The sequence below is a fragment of the Geotrypetes seraphini genome, chromosome 17, assembly GCF_902459505.1.
Source record: "Geotrypetes seraphini chromosome 17, aGeoSer1.1, whole genome shotgun sequence".
Classification (NCBI taxonomy): domain Eukaryota; kingdom Metazoa; phylum Chordata; class Amphibia; order Gymnophiona; family Dermophiidae; genus Geotrypetes; species Geotrypetes seraphini.
In genome coordinates this window covers 20848115-20868380 of record NC_047100.1, presented here as the reverse complement: position 1 = coordinate 20868380, position 20266 = coordinate 20848115, and the positions used below count along the sequence as shown (strand labels likewise).

Genomic DNA, 20266 nt, shown 5'->3' with positions numbered 1-20266 from the left:
ATAGCTTAGGGACCCTCCTTTGCATCTATGAAAATATTATGCTTGGTCACACTACAAAGGAGTTTTTCTTTGTGCCATAATATCTAACTAGAGCTTGCTACCATCATCATACAGGGTAGAAACGTAACCACCTAAGATTCAACTGTCTGCATAGACTAAAAGGTGGGGCCTCCTCAGTTAGTGATGTCTAAGTATCTGGCTTTGCAATTTTATATATTTTTGTTTTTAATTTTAAAAAATAACCACTTATAGTCCGCTTATCAATCCTTCTAAGCAGATTACAAAATACATCTATTTATTTAATTACAAAATTTCTAACCTGCCTAGACCTAAGCGGTTTCAAAACTACAATCAATCATCATATAAAAACATACAAATAAGTAAACAAACATATCTAAAATATCTTCAATCAAGTTCCTAAGTCAATCAAGAGAATGCCTCTACAAAGTTGTTTTCAATAGTTTCTTAAATGTTTGAATATCAGAAAGCAACCTCAGCTGTCCTGTTAGATTATTCCATAATAAAGCACCTTCAACTGATATTATAGAATAGATGTTCTCGTATTAGCATAATATACATTCACTAATCCATATAGTCACAATAAAATAAACATACACTAATTATCACCCAGACAACTTTTGCCACAAATATCTGCAATTACATTGCTGAAACACTAGTATCTTCAAACCTCTTTTAAAAGTGTATGTCAATCTCAGTTTATGAGGCAATGCATTCTATATCCTAGCACCCATTATAAAGAAAACACTCCTTACTGTATATGATGTTAGGCCTATTTCAGTGCATTAGACCCATGACTACACCGAGTGCTTTTGGTGTTCTAAAAAGGCCTGGCATTTTAACAATTCTTCATTTGGAGATTAGACTGGTGGTAGTAGTAATGGGGAAGGGGAGTTATTATGAAGTTGCATGTTACCCCCTTACGTATTTTTTTTTTTTTTAGCTTGCTGTACTTTGCTATGTGTGCTAATGTGTTAACAACTAAATTAAAGGATATTTCTGTAAGCGTAAGCTCCAGAAGTCTTCAGCCATGTTCCATGGACATTTGCAAGAAGAGTTTCAGGAACAGACATAATATCTAAGCAAAGCATTACCATACAGTATATATAAAAAGTAAAAGTAATGCATTTTATGGAATACTTACCTCCAGATTAAGAATATTAGGATGTGGTAGTAAATGTGCTCGGGTATGCAGCCTTTTTTCTGCTACTTCTATATCCTATGGAAAAAAGAGGATTTATAAACAAGTTAACTTTACATGTGATTAACTTGTGTACTGGTTATACAGAAACAGTAGACAGCCATCTCCATTATTTAAAAAAAAAATAAAATAAAATAAAGAACAGAAAAAACATAAGGAGATGGCTGTTTGATTAGCTCTTTGACTTGTTGCTAATACTGGATCTGCAACATCCACTCTGTAGAACTTAGCAAATGTATATTTCCTTAGCAGCAGCAGCAGATGAATCCTGAGACTAGTGGGATAGCACTATCTACCAGTAGGTGGAGATAAAGAAACTGATTAACAGGTGGTCCTATTGCAGCGGTATCCCAAATGGCCTCTTTACCGGTTCATGGAGGGATGGCAATCATGGATTCCCTGACTTGGAAGTTGGATCCATCCCTAAGATTTTTCTTTGGGATTGTGTTCTGGCTGTTGTAGGTGGCAAAGTGCAGCTCTTCTGCCATTGGGCAGCGGAGGCATTTCTAGCTTAAGTATAGTGCACTTTTCCTTTTAGGGCCCTTTGTGTTGTACAAGATTTGGACAAGTTCCTTTAAGTCCCCTCCATCATGCCTATATTTTCCAGAATAGACCAGGTAAGCCATTTTATTCTCCTAATTATGTCAATTCTTTCACCGCTAAAGCTATTTTCTTACGTCCACACCTTACAATTCTTGGCCAACCAATATACCAACCTCCCACGCTTTGCTCGGACGGGGGTCTTGTCTCCCTCTGCTAGCTCATTAGGACTTCTCGAAAATGGACTTTGGACATTATTCAGGATGATAGCAACTTTGAATCCTCTTTTCTGGGGTCACCATATATTGAGCAGCCATAGGTGACGTTAATACGAGGTCCTCCTTTAAAGTGTTACAGGGATTCGAGGCAGTAGTTCTATTTCCTACGGAATAAAGGTGCAAGAGAAGTTTTTTCATTTACTTCATAGTGTCCAAGAAGGAAAGAGTAATCAGATATGTGTGGGATGTTTTGAGGTTCATACATCGGTTCAACTGGGGGAGATCTTTCCAATGCTCGATCTCAAATAAGATTGCTTACATATTCCCATTTGGTCACCGTATCAGCGGTATCTTTGCTTTGACACCCTTGGCCAGGCAATATCACTTTCGGCAGATGCCATTTGTCCTAGCCATGGCTCCAAGGACAGGTTCAAAAGTGATGGTAGTAGTTGCGGCATTTCATCGCAAAAAGGGGATTCAAGTACATCCTTCATCGTCCAGTTGATTTGGGCATCTTCCAGACAGGACAGTTTAGTTGTGACACAAATGAGTGATTTATCTATTTCAATCTTTAAATTCCCAAAGAACTCTCTTATCCCATACTAATCATTGGAACATCTCGGGGTGTTGTTCGACATACAGGTGGGGAATGTGTTTCCTTACAAAGATCAGGGTGACCACTCACAGTCTCAGGTTTGTCTTTTTTCTTCAGTCACTCAGACCAAGAGTATGGGATTATACACAGGTTCTAGAATCCATGGTGGCAATTCTGAAAATGGGGCCTTCGGCTGGATTTCACGTTAGCATGCTGCAGTAGTGGCTTCTGTACCGATAGTGCCCAGTGTAGGAAGGCTGCACCCGTAGTATCTAATGGACTCCTTAACTATAGTTCAGTATAAGTTGGTTTCTCAGAAAATCAGTTGTTCAAAGGCATGCCACAATCATCGATGGGCTATCTCATAATCACCAAGGTTTCCAGTCTGTTGGGTTGGGAGGCTCAGTACCTTCAATCCTCAGCGCAAGGAATCTGGTCTTAGAAGGAGGCTCAGTGTTCACTTGCTCTTCCGGAGTTATGAACATTCAATCTAGCATTTCACACCATCCTTCAATGAGGGAATTGTAGGACAGTGTCACGGCAGTGGTATTTTTTTAAACCGCCACAGAAGTATGTGAAGTCCTCGGTTGCCAGTCAAAGCAATGGTCCTGCTTCGCTAGGTGGTACCTCATTTTCCTCTTCTCTCGGTGACTCACATTGCGAGATAGAAAAAAAATAAAATTAAAAATGTTTCTACATACTTACTCAGCAAGAATCTTCTACACCTGGGAATTGAGAACTCTCTGCTCAGGAGCTCCAGCTTATTGTGTAAACATGACATCTCCTTGAACTAGACCTTATCTCCTTATTTTGAAATGCAAGCTTTCTCACTTCTTCAGCAGGCACAGAAAGTGGGAGTTAGAGGGAGTAGATGCATTCTCTCTTTTCTGTCTTCTGCATACTCTTCTTTAAGTGTTTTCCCTTGAACAAAGATTGTATACTTCCTTCTCATGGCTCGCTTTCACGAAATGATGATCTTCGTAGCTCCAGTTTTGCCACGCCGTCCATGGTATGCAGTTATGAGGGGTTTGTTGGTGGGTGAGCCGTTGTAGTTCTCGATATCTTCAGATTTGCTCACCCAGGGATTCAACATGAAAATTTGTCTCACTTTCGTATTAAGGCTTAGCTCTTCGTAAGTCACAACTGAGGCGTAAGGGTTATTTCTACTTTTTTCCAGGCAAAACAGATGTCTATATCTGCGGCTTACGCTAGTGTCTGGAGGGTTTATTTTGAGCCTTAGGCAGTTCTCATGGTATTTCGCCCTTTTAGACTTCTATGTCTTCTATTTTCTTTTTTCAACAAAAGTGTAACCAAGAGCTTAGTGTTTAATTCCCTTCATCTTCGGTTGGCAACCTTTCATGTTTTAAGCAGACAGGTGTCTCAATCTTCACTTGCTTATCAGTCGGCTATAGTTCGGTTCCTGATAAAAGTACAGCATATTCGTTCATCGGTGTTGAAGCCCTATCTAGAGTAGACACTTAAGATAGTTATACGGAATTTACAAAACACACCGTTTGAGCCTTTGTCTAATGACACTGTGAAGAAAGTGACATTGAAATCAGTGTTTCTTGTGGCCATGACTCCATTTAGGCGAGTTTCTCAATTGTAGGCCTTCTCCTCCAGGGATCCTTTTTATATGAATTACAGATTCTGGGGTATCGGTTAGGATAGTACCATTGTTTCTTCCTCAGGTGATATCTTAATTTCATTTAAGCCACTCTCCCTATTCCTTCCTGCTTTCTGGGAGGAGGACTGGAAGGGTACATGCTTCTCTTAAGTGTACTTCTTAGAACTTTGAATCTTCCTCTTTGTATTATTCATAAGACACAACAAACTTTGGGAGGACTCAAGGGGACCATAGCTTTTGCTTACTGTATGGCAGGGAAGCAGTTCCCACAAGAGCTTCATGCACATTCAACTAGACCAATGTCAACTTGATGGATTGAGTCCAGAGATTTTTCCTTGGAAGACATTTATTGTACATATACTGTGTCTTCTAAGAATGCATTTTCTAAGCATTGCCGATAGAAAATGTGTGATTGAAAATGTCAGAGACTACGAAAGCTACTTTTGGTGCTTCAGTAATTACAGAGGCATTGTTTGTTTCCCACCCAGATTGAGGATTGCTTTGCTACATCCCACTAGTCTCTGGATTCATCTGCTGCTGTTGCTAAGGAAAGAAAAATTATGTTCTTGCCTGTTAATTTTCTTTCCTTTAGACGCAGCAGATGAATCCAGAGCCCCACCATTTCTACATATTGCATGTCGGTTTATCTTTTGCAAGTTTCAGAGGTTTTGTTATAGTTGGTAGTTGTATTCTGTATTATTACCTTTGGACTTTATTAAGGGGAAAGAAGTTTTTTACATGCTAAGCAGATTACTAGTTCCAGATGCTTGGGCAAGGAGCAATACTGAAGATACAGGAGTGCCAGGACTACCTGTTAATCAGTTGCTCTATCTCCACCTGCTGGTAGATGTGTGCTATCCCACTAGTCTCTGGATTCATCTGCTAAAAAGGAAAGAAAATGAACAGGTAAGAACATAATTTTTCCATAGTGGACCAAGTCGCTGCCCCACAAATCTCCACGGGACTGACTATCCTAGCTGGTCATGGAAACAGGGGACTGTTTTCCATAAACATTGTGTGGCCCTTCGGATCCACCTGGAAATCGTGGCCTTGGAAATAGGCTCACCTCGCTCAGTGGGATTAGTCAGCACAAAAAGATGGTCAGATAGCCTAAACTCGTTGGTGACCTTCAGATATTGAAGAATGAAAGATTAGGTTTATACCTTCACTAATATTTTGTTATTCCCTGTAGAATTCCATACGCCAGGTGTTCAATCCCAACTCGCAATCCGGGAGTTGCAGAAATCCACAAACTTTTCTGAGCATACGCTCCATCCCCTTAGCCTGAGAGCTAGCAAACATATCTAGTTAAGTCCCAAAACCAAGCAACATACCTGGACAAATACATGAAAAGGGGGTACAGGAGAGGATCCCCAACAACTTAAGTAATTCTTGAATTAGTTTGCTCTGCAAAACATTAACAGGCACAAAGACAACTCGGAAACATTGAGGAACAATGTAGAACTAACCTACTGCATGCAACAAGCACCCCAAGAAAGGCCTTCAGTAGTGCTTGTACTCACAGAAAACACTCCACAGGATCTGTCAACTGGCTGGAAAGCTCAAGCCTGTAAGGAGAATCATCAAGGCAGAAAGAAGCAGGCTATTCCAAACAACTGAGTGTACACAGAGAGGGCGGGTCATATGGAATCCTATAGGGACTAATAGAAAAAAGATTATCAAAGATATAAACTTTCCCTTCTGGATTCCATAGTGGTTTCTGCCTTCCATACCAAACAGGAAGTTTGTTTGTCTGCTTTTCCTTCTGCAAGTTTGCTGTCAGGAGAATCTTGCTCAACTGTTTGGAGAGGACTAATGCTTCCCGGCTGTCTGATCACCTATTTATCCTGACTGCTGCGCCTCGCCGTGGTTGGCTGGCGGCCAAGGCTTCGATCGCTCAGTGGATTTGACTGGCCATTTCCGTGACTTCCATCACTCGTGGCAAGCAGCCGCTGATTTTGCATAACGCCCATTCGACTGGAATTGTGGCTGCATCGTGCATGGACTGTCACGCGATTCAGGATGGCTACTTGGTCCTCTCTTCATACTTTTACCCGGTTTTTACCAAGTGGATGTGGCAGCTAGTTCTGATGCTGCTTTTTGGGACCTCAGTGTTGAGGGCATGCTCTTCTGTCCCTCTCTAGATGTTACCATTACTTTGGTAAGTCACCTAGCATTTCGATAGGAAGGTACAGTACAGAGAAAACTCCCACATCTGGAAAATGTATAAAGGACACCCTGTACAAAAAAGCCTGAAGCCCCCCAAAAATGCCGTGTTGAGACAACAGAGACCAAAAAGACAGTCCTGTCAGATCGAGAAGAGAAGCATTCTTCAGTGGCTCGAATAGGCCTCTCCAAGGCCCTGTAGAAAGAAAACACAAGGGAGGTCGCAAACAAAGTGCTCCTCCCAGAAACCTGGACACAGCGAGATGAGCAGTAAGCGAACTAGCGCCTCTGCGTGCTCTAAAACATAAAAGGTCTGTAACCTGAACTGTAAGGGAGGCTAAGCTACTAAACCTGTTTCTAGATCCACCTGAAGAAAAATCAGGACCACCAAAAAGGGAGCCCTCTCAGGCTCCACGTGATTCTTAGCACAACACTGTTGAAAAGCCTTCCAGGCTTTGGCATAAGTTGCCATAGTAGAGGGTGTCACTGAGTTAAAAAAATAATTGAGATAACTACATCCAAAAAAGCACGCTTCCTCCAAGTTGAGCGCTTAAGAGCCATGCCACATGACCAAAGTGCCATGGGTTCTCCATGGGCATCAGCCCGTCTGGGAAGATATCGATGAAGAGGGTCTGCTTCTTTCTCCATAGAAGCAGAGCTGGACCCAGAAACAGGGAAGCTCCAAACGACTGAAGAAAATCTGAAAATAACTCGAATAAAATAAAGAGCAGAGCAGAACAGAAACATTAGGCTCTTGTGGGAAGTACAGTGCAGGGCTGTGATCGCGGAGCTCAGGTAAGCAGCAGTAAAGGCAAAACAAAACCAAAAAACTCCCAGCCTCTTGTTGCAGTAAGTTCAGAAGTCTTGACGGACACAATCTGATGAGGACCGGTCAGATAACCTGCTTGTCCAGAATGACAAACCTATTGTATTGGATAGTGGTTTTCCATCTCCTTTCTATGAAGGTGTGATAAAATATACAAATTTAATTAAAAGTTAGTGCATGGGAGGTCTTTATTTTTGTCTTTCATTAAAAGAGGCAGAACATATGAACCTTTTACCTAGGCATCCTTCAAGTGTTGTAAAGACGAGGCCTCCTATTTTCAAAAGAAGTTCTTGCATTCTGTTCCTGTAGCAAACTGTCTCTATAACTTTGTTTGTTTCTCACAATGATATCCTTTCACAGGGAGTGAAGGGTTAGCCTGCTGTTTCAGTCAGAAGGCTGAAAACTAGGGGAGCCGGAGTTCAAATCCTTATTCCCCACTGATGCTCCCTGTGTCTTGGCCAAATCATTTTAACCCTTCATTGCCTCAGGTAAACTAAACTAAACCTTAAGTTTATATACCGCATCCTCTCCAAGATAGAGTTCGGCACGGTTTACAGGAACTTTAAAATAAGGAAGGGAAAACATAATAAGAATTAGTGATTATAAAGAGGGTAGAGAGATTTACATTTTTGAGAATAACCAAGTTTTCAGATGCTTCCGGAATAATAGGATGTACGCTTTCTAGGAAGGGGTCCTTCAGAATTTGCATATCACCTTACATCTAAAGTAAAAGCATCTAGCATGACATAATTATTTCTGTAAAAAATACCACATTTGTATTTTAATACATATTTTCCCAAGGGATCTTACATCTAATAGTGTCCGATTCCGTTTAAAAGCAGCATCAACTTCTTGGTGGCGACATCTTTTTTCTGCTTCATGGTTTTCCAGGCAATTTTCCATTTGTTGAAGCAATTTGACTCTTCGGGATAATCTATATATTGTAAGTAGTGAAAGAAGTAGAGTTTAACCTTGTCTATTTCTCTCCAACTAATTGTGTCATCTGACATTACATGCACAAAGAAGTGAAAAGAGTCGCTCACCCTCATGTCTGAAAGAAAAAACACCTTACATACTAATTATCTAATTTCACCCACTAAAGCAGTCACGATAATCAAGTTTTGAGAAAAACCAGTCAGCTACTTCACTGAAACAAAAATACTTCCAAGCAGACAGTTAACAACTCACTGATGTCATGGTCCTGTGGCATACTATGTACTCCTTGTCAGATTAACTCTTACTGTAATGACAAGCTAAGCTGCATTCACATTTTTAAAATTACAGGTTGACAGGAACTGTCAGTTTCCCAGTAGATTACCTACAAAATCAGTTGATACAGCCACACTGTCTTCTTTTACAAATAGTTCAGTTATTATTGAAGCCAAACACTTACAAGAAAATAAATTAAAATAACAAAGATAAAAATAAGAATGCAAAACAATGGTTGCACGTGTGTTTGATGTGTCAAATGGTGTTTAGATGTGAAGAACTAAGGCCGACACTGGGCAGACTTGCACAGTGTGTCCCATTTATGGCAATTTGGTTTAGGATGGGCTGGGAGAAGATTTTGATGGAAACTCCAGTAATTTGGAAGGTGAGGACAGGTTCCAGGCAGACTTTTTTTTTTTTTATATAGTCAATGTCCCATAAATGGCAAGATGGTTTGGATAGGCTGGCATAGGCCTCAACAGCAACTCCGTAGTTGGAATCCAAGGATAACAACATGCAGATTTTGGTCTATGTCCCAAGGAAATCAAAACCAGACAATTTTAATCATAAATTATATGTGCGACTGGGCAGACGGATGAACTGTTCAGGTCTTGACCTACCATTTTTACTAAGTTAAGACCATAACTGAAGGATTCACGAAGGAAAAAAAAGAAAAATACACTCCATCAAGTTAGCATGGACACGCACTAAACCAAACCCATCATGAAAATTTAACATTTTAGGGGTCCTTTTACTAAGTTGTAATATAAAGTGGTCTTAGGGTGCTCTTGCATGAGTTTTTCCCAGGCATTTTTACTGCAGTAGTAAAATGTTTGATTTTCAATTTCTCTTATTAATGGCCACTCGCTAAAGTTGCCATTATCATTCCGCCAATAAAATGTATGTGAGCACTTAACATCTATTTTTGTAGACAGTAAACACTCGCATACTAATCCTGCACTGATCGGTTAGTGCAAGGTAATGTAGCTGCACTAATTGATTAGGAACATAATCCTTACGACAAATGAGGGAGAAAAATAATCAAAATCAAAAGAAACCAAACCCCCCACTAGTAATGGTGGGTGGTGGTTGAGAGGAAGTGAGCAGAAATTATTTAGGAAAACCTCAAAGTTGAAAAATATTTCGGTATTTTAGAAAATATTTTTCCTTAGCAATAGCAGCAAATGAATCCAGAGAGTAGTGGGATAGCACACATCTACCAGCAGGTGGGGATAGAGAAACTGATTAACAGGTGGTCCTTTTGGCTGGCACGCCTCCTGTATCTTACGTATGCTGTATCTCCCAGCAAGTGATGGTAGCTATTCAGCTAGCTCCTGGATTCTGGCTGTGATTGGATAGTTATTGTCTCCTGATGAGGTTTCTCTTTAGTGAGACAGGGGTGTCTGGCTGAACGGTGCTGCCTTACCCTCCCTCCAGTGATAGAGGGTTTGACTCGGTCTCTAATTTTCTTCTTTCCCTTAAAAAAAAAAACACAAACCCAAGGGAGACCACTTATGCTATACAGTATGACCTACCAGTGCGGAGTAACCGGCATCTACCAGCAGTGAGGGTTTCTTTTGTAACGGTGTTGGAACTGCAGATTCTGGTTTATATGGGTAGAAGCTGCTTCTGTTGTGTAGGAACGGCGAGTTCGGTGTCACTTGGTTTTAGAAATATTTTATTTTACAAACGATGGACTTTGTGAGGGTGTGGTATTGGTAGTTTAAGCGCCAAACCAATTTTATAATATGAGGCTAAAGGATTTGAACATAAAGAGAACTCTACTATTCCACTCTGCGAAGCCCCTGGTGCTTTTTTTTACTTTGCTATTTGGTCGGTGTCTCGATTCCTTCTTGCTGCTTTGGAAAATCATTCTAGGCATCTCAATCTTAGATTCTTGAATTTCCCTGTTGTACAGCTAGCTAATACCATCTGAGGCAATACCATCTTTGAATATTATCTGCTTTCTTCTGGCAGATAAGAAGAAAAGGTCGCAGCAGAGAGAGATCAACAACAGGATCACAATCAGGAACCTTTATGTATAGACAGTTTGGATGTGTCGGGTCTTTTAGAGGCTTCTACTTCAGAAGTTATGTTTGAACATGATCTAAATACTTTTGCAAAGCTTCTGCATTATTTTTGAGTCAAAGGATTTGAATTTTCCTAGATAACCCAGGAAAAGAGATTATTTCTTCGATTGCATCCTGAGGCTTTGAATTTAGGTCCATCTTTTATGTTATAGTTTCCCTGTAAAATGTTTGTTGAAATTGAATTCAGCGAAATATGCTTTCTTTGACCTTGCTCATTTAAAGACTTTTCTTACATCTAAGCATTCTAGATAAGTAGTTAAGGGTTTTCAATTTGATGGTGGATAAATCCAGTTGTATTCAGGATTTCATATTCTTATTATCCTGTTTCCCGTATGATCTCCAGTTATTTTCCATCCCCCTTCTTTATAGTGAGCTAATTAGCATTTATAATTTTGTTTCTTTATATTCTTCTTGTATAGGGAAGTTTTTCTAATGGGTCACTGTATTATCTTGATAAGGTTTTCAAATGTTATTTTGAACATATTTCCAAAAATTTTAAAAATGTATAGTAAAAATAGAATTCTATCATTGTATCATTCTCTAAGTGCCTGTCCCATGCTTTCTTGAATTCAGACACACTCTTTGTCTCTCTGCCACCTCTACCAGGAGACTATTCCGTGCATCTACTGCTCTTTCTGTAAAAAAGTATTTTCTTAGATTACTCCCTAGCCTATCACCACTTAACTTCATCCTAGGCCCTGTCATTCTGGAGCTACCTTTCAAATAAGACTTGCCTCATGCGCAATTATGCCACATAGACATTTTAACATTTCTATCATATCTCTCCTCTCCTGCCTATCCTCCAAAGTATACATATTGAGATCTTTAAGTCTGTCCCCATACGGCTTATGATGAATGCTACAACCATTAAAGTAACCTTCTTCTGGACTAACTCCATTCTGTTTATATCTTTTTGAAGATTCAGTCTCTAGAATTGTATACAATATTCTAAATGAGGTTTCACCAGAGTCTTATATAGGGGCATCAATATCTCCTTTTTCCTACTGGCAATACCTCTCAATGTGCACCCAAGCATCCTTCTAACTTTTGCCATTGCCTTTTCAACCTGTTTGGTCATCTTAAGATCATCACATACTATTTATTATACCTAAATCCCACTCCTTTTCCATGCACAAAAGTTCTTCACCCCCTAAAATGTACCGTTCCCTTGGAATTTTGCAGTCAAAATGCATGACCTTACATTTCTCAGCATGAAATCTTATCTGCCAAATCTCAAACCATTCTTCAGGTTTCACTAGATGTTATTCACACCATCTATTGCAAATTTTGGTCTCATCCGTACAGGGGCAAACCTTAAATGACAGCCCTTCAGCAATATTGCTTACAAAAATGTTAAAAACCTGGCAAAAATATTTTTGCACAAGAACTTAAAAAGTAAGAGTAGAGGAAACATTGGTACACAAAGATAACACAACTTTCTCAGAGTCAGTCAGTGGCAGGGAAGGGTCTGACCTCCTAAGTCACATTCCTGTGCTTCAGTCACAACAGCATATATTTCTGCCATGCTCTCTTTCATCCAGCTACAGGCAGAAAACAGTTCCTCATAAGGAGCACTGTGAAATCTTCACTGAATGGAAATGATTACCAAACACTAACCCCCTCTTTTGCTAAGCTGCGCTAGCATTTTTAGCGCGCGCAACCCCCCGCGCTACGCGGGAACACTAACGCCAGCTCAATGCTGGCGTTGGCGTCTAGTGTGTGCGGTAATTCTGTGCGCGCTAAGCACGCTCTAAAGCCGCTATCATAGCTTAGTAAAAGGAGCCCTAAGATCTATATAGGGCTTGAAATTATTTGGAACAAACAATAAAGCTGCCAAAATTTCACTATGATCAAGAAAGCTTCCAAATGATCTTGGTTGTTTCGGACAGCAGTATGCCTACAGCATGTGGGCTTTCTTACCATTACCCCCCCCCCTCCAATGTTTTTGAGTTTAGAAATGAATGTAACCAGAATCGTTTGCACTCAGGTCACAAAACTCATTAAACTGCTTTTTCCCCCTAATTGTTTTTTTCCCTTTTTTGATCTTTACTTTCAAAGATTGTAGTTCTTTCCCATATTCTATATGTTTCTGTACGTCATGTCATGTGTCAAGTCCCCTGAGTCATCTATATTTGTTAAATTTAAATATTCTACATGTATTTTATATTGTACACTGCTTAGAATTCTGATTAGTTGGTTTATCAAATTTTAAATAAACTTGGATACTAATGATATTTACAGTGGCAAAGGGTAAGAAAAACATGCAGTGAATAATTATGATAGATACATCTTGAACTTACATATTTTCATGAATTTTGCTCAGATCAACTTCTTGAGCCAAATATGATTTCATCTTCAGCTGGTTGATTTGATGAAAAAAAAGTCAGAGCAGTCTCTTGAAAGATAGAAAATTATTTTACTTGTGGCTGAACAGCTATGAATAATTTATGAATAATTGTAAAATCTCATAAACTCACTTTGTGAAAGCATTGCAAACTGAAAGATGTCACAAAACATGTGCTTGTTTGTTTCTGTTATTAGGAGCAGCCAGCCAGCTAGAAGATTTACTAGTCATTTCCGTTTTGATTCACTGGTAGCTGCATTTGTGAACCCTGTGGGGCTCATAATCGAAATGGAAATACGTTTAAAAACCGGCTTAAATCGGCATTTAGACGATCAGTGAGACAAGTCATCCAAGTGCCGATAATCGAACTGGGTTTTAGACGTATCTAAAAATGTCTTAGGCCTTCACAGTGCTGCAGTACACCCAGAGCTAAAAGGGACGTTTTAGGAGGAGTGGTGAGGTTGGGATTTGGGCAGGACGTGGGCCATCCCAGACTTAGTCGTACCGCATGTATAACCGAAAGTTTAACAAAATTCCTAGACGGAACTTGGACGTTGTGACTTAGGCCATCTAAAACCAGGTCTAAGTCACAAGAAGGTATCCAAAGTGACCAGATAAGCACTGCAGGGACAAAGTACAGACCCCCTACACCAGGGGTGTCCAATGTCGGTCCTCGAGGGCCGCAGTCCAGTCGGGTTTTCAGGATTTCCCCAATGAATATGCATGAGATCTATTTGCATGCACTGCTTTCAATGCATATTCATTGGGGAAATCCTGAAAACCCGACTGGACTGCGGCCCTCGAGGACCGACATTGGACACCCCTGCCCTACACACTCCCCCAGTGATCACTGCCCTCCCCTCCCTCTGCCATAAAAAATCATAACAACAACTTTACATACCTGCCTCCAGAACATCGGCACCTGACATAGGAAAGCCTAGTAGAGCTGCACAGAGATAACTTAAGTGGTCTGGGGGGGTGGGCTAGTGAACCATGGAGAGGAGGACCCAGGCTCATAAGCCACTCTATGTGCTGCCATATAAGTGGCACCTGCAGCCATAAGGGCTATTGGGGTGGTAGACAGCTGGGTCTAGTCGGTGGTTGGATAAGTATGGGGCACCCTTTTTGTGAAGTTCACAGCAGTGCCCTGTAAGGTACCCCACTACTCTGGTGCAATGTTTGGGAGTCCAGTCCATGTCCAAAAGGTCTTTTTCTAGGCGTTTTTGACTTGGACAAATTTTTGGACAAAAATGGGGTATAAAGGTAAACATAGAAGATGACGGCAGAAAAGGGCCACAGCCCAACAAGTCTGCCCACTCTAATGACCCAGCCCCTAAATTCTTCCCTGAAGTGATAGACGACTTAGCGGTCTGGACGATCAGATGGCTAGACGTACAGTTAGATGATTTTCAAAAATAAAAATATGTTGTAAGTATTTTTAGAAAACGGACCTTTTCCCATGTCCAACTTTGGGCGACTAGCGATTTAGGCCCTTCCATGTAGTTTTCAGGATAGTCACAATGAATAGTGGTGATTTTTGTAAACAATGACTTTAATCTATAGTTACTTTACAAGTCAAAATGTTAAGATTAAAAAACTATTTTTTCTCTATTGTTTATAAAATACCTGAAAAAGTAGAAATGTGATATATACAAACAGTCCAATCCAATTAACAGTATAACTACTCAAGACCCTTAGAAAAAGGCCAACTGAAGATCAAGAAGATCCCAACTTACTCATAAACAAAGGTGAAGACTATATATCTCAAATGCCCATAGCCAGTTACCAGAACTAATCTTAGTTACTTGGCTTGCAAATGGGCTATCATTGATAAACGTCTTCTCCGCTATGTAAGCAATGTGTGTATTTAGTATTTTATTGTTATTTTACTATTATTTTATTCTTAAGCCCACTTATTAAGTCTTAATTTAATTCTTAATATGCCGTAATGCCGTATGGTAACAGTGGAGGAAAGCCGGGCAATATACAACGTCCGAGCTAAGTACCATACAGCATTACGGCATATTAAGAATTAAATTAAGACTCAATAAGTGGGCTTAAGAATAAAATAATTATAAAATAACAATAAAATACTAAATACACATATTGCTTACATAGCGGAGAAGACATTTATCAATGATAGCCCATTTGCAAGCCAAGTACCATTATGCAAGAATAAGTGGTCACCTAGGGCACCAATTTTGCATGATGTGCAACCAAAAGCGTCTGCAGCTGAAGCAAAGAACTTCATAATCTCAAAATGAACTATCAGCCTGTACTTTCATCCACAGGGAGAGAGGGAATTTCCAGATAGTCCAATTACAAGTGGCCGCTGGATATCCCTTATTATGTATATACAAAATAAAAGTCCCTTCCCGCCCCTTTTACAAAGCCCAATAGAGCGGGCTGCTGCTGTAACTGTCCCAAAGCCCACAGGGATTTAAAGGGCTTTGGGGCTTTTGCCGCTCAGCAGCCGCTCGCTTGGCATTATAAAAGGAGGAGTTAATTATTTATATGTATGATGACTAATTATACATTTTTTGAGGATTGTCCTGGGAGGAGTGGCATCGAAGCTACCATAGTTAGTTTGGGGAAGGAGAGAGAGGGCATCAGAACATTTACCACTGTAGTAATGAGAACTGCTAAGATAGTCAAAGATGAACCTTGTCCAGCTACAGATGTTTGCAGCCTCCAGGGTTACTGCTGAATTTTGGGTCTCTCTTTGCTAGATGATGTAAGCCACCACTGTGGCATTGTCTGACACCATCTGGATCTCCTTCCCCTGCACCAAGTGAATTGCTCTTGCTTGCAGGTGATCAATGAGCCATCCTGACTTCAGCCAGGACCACTACCCCTGAGCCACTTGGCACAGGTGAGGAACTCATTAACCTTAGAGACTCCCATCAGCACTGCTGAGCTAGTGTTGAGAACACCCATACCCACCCATACAAATACACTCTCAGTTCTACCTCTGCTCACAGTGAGAAAGGAGCTGGAAAGAAACTACCGAGAATAAGGGGCCTAGCAGGAAAGCAAGACTGAGGCTCAGATGCACTAAAGCCAGCTTTGGTGACGATTGCATTTGCCGACCCAATGCAGAGAACGGCTCACTGCGTGGTTTTCTGCACAATCGCTCATTTCCTTATCCAACCATACAAATAAGCTGATTAATATTGAAATGCCATGTAAACTATTAGAGCGATTGATGCTCTAACATGGCTTCCCGGTGCACTAAAAAAAGTGATCGCTTTTAGTGATACCAAAACAAGCGACTGGTCTAACCTTTTTTGTTTTTAATGGGCACAGATGTGCCATGTTACACATGCACATCTGCCCCATTAGAAGCCAATTACAAGAAAAAAAAGGACACTTCCCCCTCCACCAATGATGGCATTCCACATCAAATCAGCACCTGGAACCGATTCCCCTCACCTGTGACAATGAAAATAGCAGGAGGAATGTCCACATCCCCCCCCCCCCCACAAGTGAGAAAAATTGGCAGGAGGGATTCCTACTCCCTCCTGTCATGGCGACTCCCCCCTCCATGTGAAAGAAAATTGGTAAGAGGGATGCCCTCTCCCTCCTGCTATGGTGACTCCCCCCATGCAAGAAAAAAATTGGCAGGAGGGCAGCCCACTCCCTCCTGCCAATGGAGCCCCCCACGCTAAACCATCCCCTCCCTTCCCCCTTCCCCCCTCCCAAGAAAAGGCAGGAGGGACATCCACTACTCCCTCCTGCCACTGGATGCTCCCCCAGACCCCAGAACGCCCCCCAATACCTTTTCTGTTGGACACAGGAAGAAAACAAGATCCTCCACCTTCATGGCACACTGAACCGAAATGGGAGTCGCCATGCCAGGAGGGAGTGGGCATCCTTCCTGCCATTTTTCTTATGACAGGAGGAAGTGGGCATTCCTCCTACTATTTTCGCTGCTGCGGGGGTAGATGGGGGGAGTCAGTTCCCGGTGCCGGTTCATTGAGGAGGATCATCATTGGTGGGGAGGGGGATGCTCTTTTTCTTTTTTAATGAGGTAGCTACAGCATCTGTGCCCATTTATAAAAAAATAAAAAATGGTTTCCTGCTCTGAACAGCTGAGCGGCAGGAGACTGCTGTTCGGGCTTTCTCTACCGGCTCTACGCATGTGTGAGAGTCGCTCTTGCAGTCATCAATCGGAGAGAGACGAGGATTACAACAAACCTCCTTATGAATCATTTGCATGCAAACTTTTTAGTGCATCAGTAACGTTTGAATGTGGTGAAGTTTGTAGATCTTTGGCATTTATGACAGAGATTGAATACCAAGAACAGTGTAACGAGTAAACCAGGAACTTTTGGTTCAACATCGGAAGCCCTGTTTTACTCTCCATACAATAAGATATGAGTTTATTCTCAATCCTGTTCGGATTCCCTGAGGAAAACATCGAAACGTGGTCCGTGTCAGGACCCCCTTGAATTGGAAATGTGGCTTTTTCTAATTTTCATTTTCCTGGCTATCATTAGAGACACTTAAGATTTAAAATTGCAATGAATTCACATGCAATGATTGGGAGGTAAGCTCCTTGATGGGGACTTATCCCCTCTTTTACAAAACTGTGATAGCAGTTTGTAGCATGGGGGAACTCAATGAGCGTCGGGAGCAGCGTGAGCCATTCAGCGCGGTTCCCCACACTAGAAACTGCTATCACAGTTTCGTAAAAGGAGGCCTTAGTTCCTCACAGCTTCATATCTCTGAGCATATATGAAATTATACAATTTAAATCGGAATTAGTTTGATTTGAAAAGTTGAACGTTGTGTTTATTAGCACAGAGGTATCCTAGAAAGTAGGCTCCTTTGACTATAAGTGGCAATTCTTGTTAAATTTTAAAATGTCTGACAAATATGTTTTGTGTTTCTGTGTCTTGATAGCCACGTATTTGGACTTGGAGGATGAGATGTACAGCGTCAGCATCTATGAGACAAACCTGTTTTTTCTTCTTACATAGATCTTTTTGAACCCCTGTTAGATTACAGAAGTTAGACAGTTCTAAATCTAATAGATGCTGGCACTATCATCTAGACATTGGATCATCTGTTGTTCTATTGTCCTTTGATACTCAACTTTTGGAAGTTAATATGGGGACAGATTAATCTCATACTGGCATCTATAATTCCATTGACATATGAGGTAGTTATATGTGGAACACTACTGTATATTAAGCCCCCCATGGATCGATATAAATGCCGGCTTTTTCTGATTATGACTGGGATAGCCATGCAGATGATAACTCGTAATTGGAAAAACTGTGATCGACTTAATTTTTCTTTTGGTGGGCGAGCTTATGTTTAAGCTATAGGTATGAGAAAATGAATGCCGACATACTAGGGCATTCTAAGATATTTAACTTAGTTTGGGTTCCATTGATGTCTTTTGTACAATTGTTATAGTTCTTTTATCCTTCTTTTTGTTGGTATAATTCAGACACATCTGGTGGGGAGGGAGGGATATATCTTTAGTGTGATTCTTTGATGTAATTATGGGGTAGGGGGTTTATATTGTTACTGATATGAATATTGTGTTGCACTTTTTGTTAGTAATTGAAAATCAATAACGATTTAAAAAATAAAAAAATATTTGTTTTGTATGCTGTCACAACTAATTCTTTTGAATAGAAGTGTTTAGGAGCAGCTTATAAAAATCTGAGAGAGAAGAGGTTTCATATGAAATGTAATATGATTGGAAAGTAGTAATACTACAGCAAACTAAATGCCCTATAAAACTACTTATTTAAAAAACTTATTTTCCATCTAATACTTAGGTGGGTTTCAAACAACAAACATAACCATTCAGACACATATAACACAATACCAATAAAACAATAATAAATCATTTTAAAATTCATCTATCATAAAAATTTGACATTTTAGCGCTGACGGATCCTAATACTTTTCCCTCCCTATGCAGAGACGGATCCGTCAGCGCTAAATTGTCATCAAGGTCTGTCAGAGCCAGAAACTAACTACAAGTGGCAGGGACCTCAGATTTTTAAGGACGTGCGGGTTTTACCCCTTCCTATCTACTAGCTTTTGCCTTCTCTCCTTGTTTTGAAGGACTTCCATACAGATATCACTTTTCTCAAATATCTGTTAATCGCTTTTTTGAGTTTCTAATAATGACATTTGTGGGAGGGATTCAGATCCAGAGGCGCCGCTACCCTCCCTCCGAATCAAGGACCCTTTTTTGAGATTGGGGAGGTTTATTGGGAAGCACTGGGGGGACTTAGTGCATGGAAGAGCTAGAATTATGCGTTAGAAGGCAGGCTTAGCACATAGATCAGGGGTGTCCAATGTCGGTCCTCGAGGGCCGCAATCCAGTCGGGTTTTCAGGATTTCCCCAATGAATATGCATGAGATCTATTAGCATACAATGAAAGCAGTGCATGCAAATAGACCTCATGTATATTCATTGGGGAAATCCTGAAAATCCGACTGGACTGCGGCCCTCGAGGACCGACATTGGACACCCCTGACATAGATCACTTAGACCAGGGGGTCTCAAAGTCCCTCCTCGAGGGCCGCAATCCAGTCGGGTTTTCAGGATTTCCCCAATGAATATGCATGAGATCTATGTGCATGCACTGCTTTCAATGCATATTCATTGGGGAAATCCTGGAAACCCGACTGGATTGCGTCCTATCCCTGACTTAAACTATAGGGATGAGAAAATACCTACCATATACCTCGAATTCAACTCACTTCGCACAACGGCAAAAAGCATCCACCAAATCCAGTATTTTCCCTCCACGTCTCAACCGCTGTCATCGGCCGAAAGCAACGATCCACGCTCCGCTTTAAGAGCAGGCCAGGGCCGCTAAGCTACGCAGTGCCATAAATACCCCGTGACGGCATTTTCTCGAGGGACCGAGAAGTAGCTACAGCTTTACTAACCTGGCAAAAACGGACCCTTTTCTTTTCCGCCTTCTACTCGCTCGTCGGTTTACGGCTGTTGCTAGGGCAACGGGGCAGCGCGCGACCCGCGACTGCGGAGGAGGATTGGTGGCGCAGGGATGAGCTCACTTCCTTTGCCGGGTGAGGGGCAGTAGGTGGGGCCTCGGCCACGCGTCACTCAGTCCTGGCGCGGAAGGAGCCGTTGCCCTACTTGAAGCCATGCCCCCGTACTCTCCTGCGCGTGCAAGACGTTGGTTGGTTATCAACATGGGTTCAGAGATGCCAAGTTACCCAGTTCTGGATTTTTGACATCCCATCTGGTGCATTATGGGACTTGTAGGTGCTATAAACTACGAATCCCATAATGCACCAGAGGGGATGCACAGGTTTTGGAATGCACGTTACAAACTAGTACTGGCCAAAAAATCTCCAGCCTAGAGCTGGGTGATTACTTGTAGGTGCTATAAACTACGAGTCCCATAATGCACCAGAGGGGATGCACAGGTTT

At 41.2% G+C, this 20266-nt stretch overlaps 1 protein-coding gene across 5 annotated transcripts in view; it reads right to left on the bottom strand.

Moving 5' to 3' along the window:
* C17H3orf14 (chromosome 17 C3orf14 homolog) overlaps positions 1 to 19960 on the bottom strand; it is a 28208-nt gene extending 8248 nt beyond the window's left edge. Inside the window, exons 1-4 of one of the 5 annotated variants that reach the window (XM_033926214.1) lie at positions 19759 to 19960; positions 12791 to 12883; positions 8002 to 8125; positions 1163 to 1237 (exon numbers count right to left, since the gene is read on the bottom strand). In XM_033926214.1, the coding sequence (XP_033782105.1) occupies positions 1163 to 1237; positions 8002 to 8125; positions 12791 to 12843 (252 nt within the window). In that variant the 5' untranslated portion in view covers positions 12844 to 12883; positions 19759 to 19960. The other 4 variants (XM_033926216.1, XM_033926213.1, XM_033926212.1 and 1 more) reach the window with 4 other exon arrangements.
* Between the last annotated feature and the right edge of the window lie 306 nt (positions 19961 to 20266).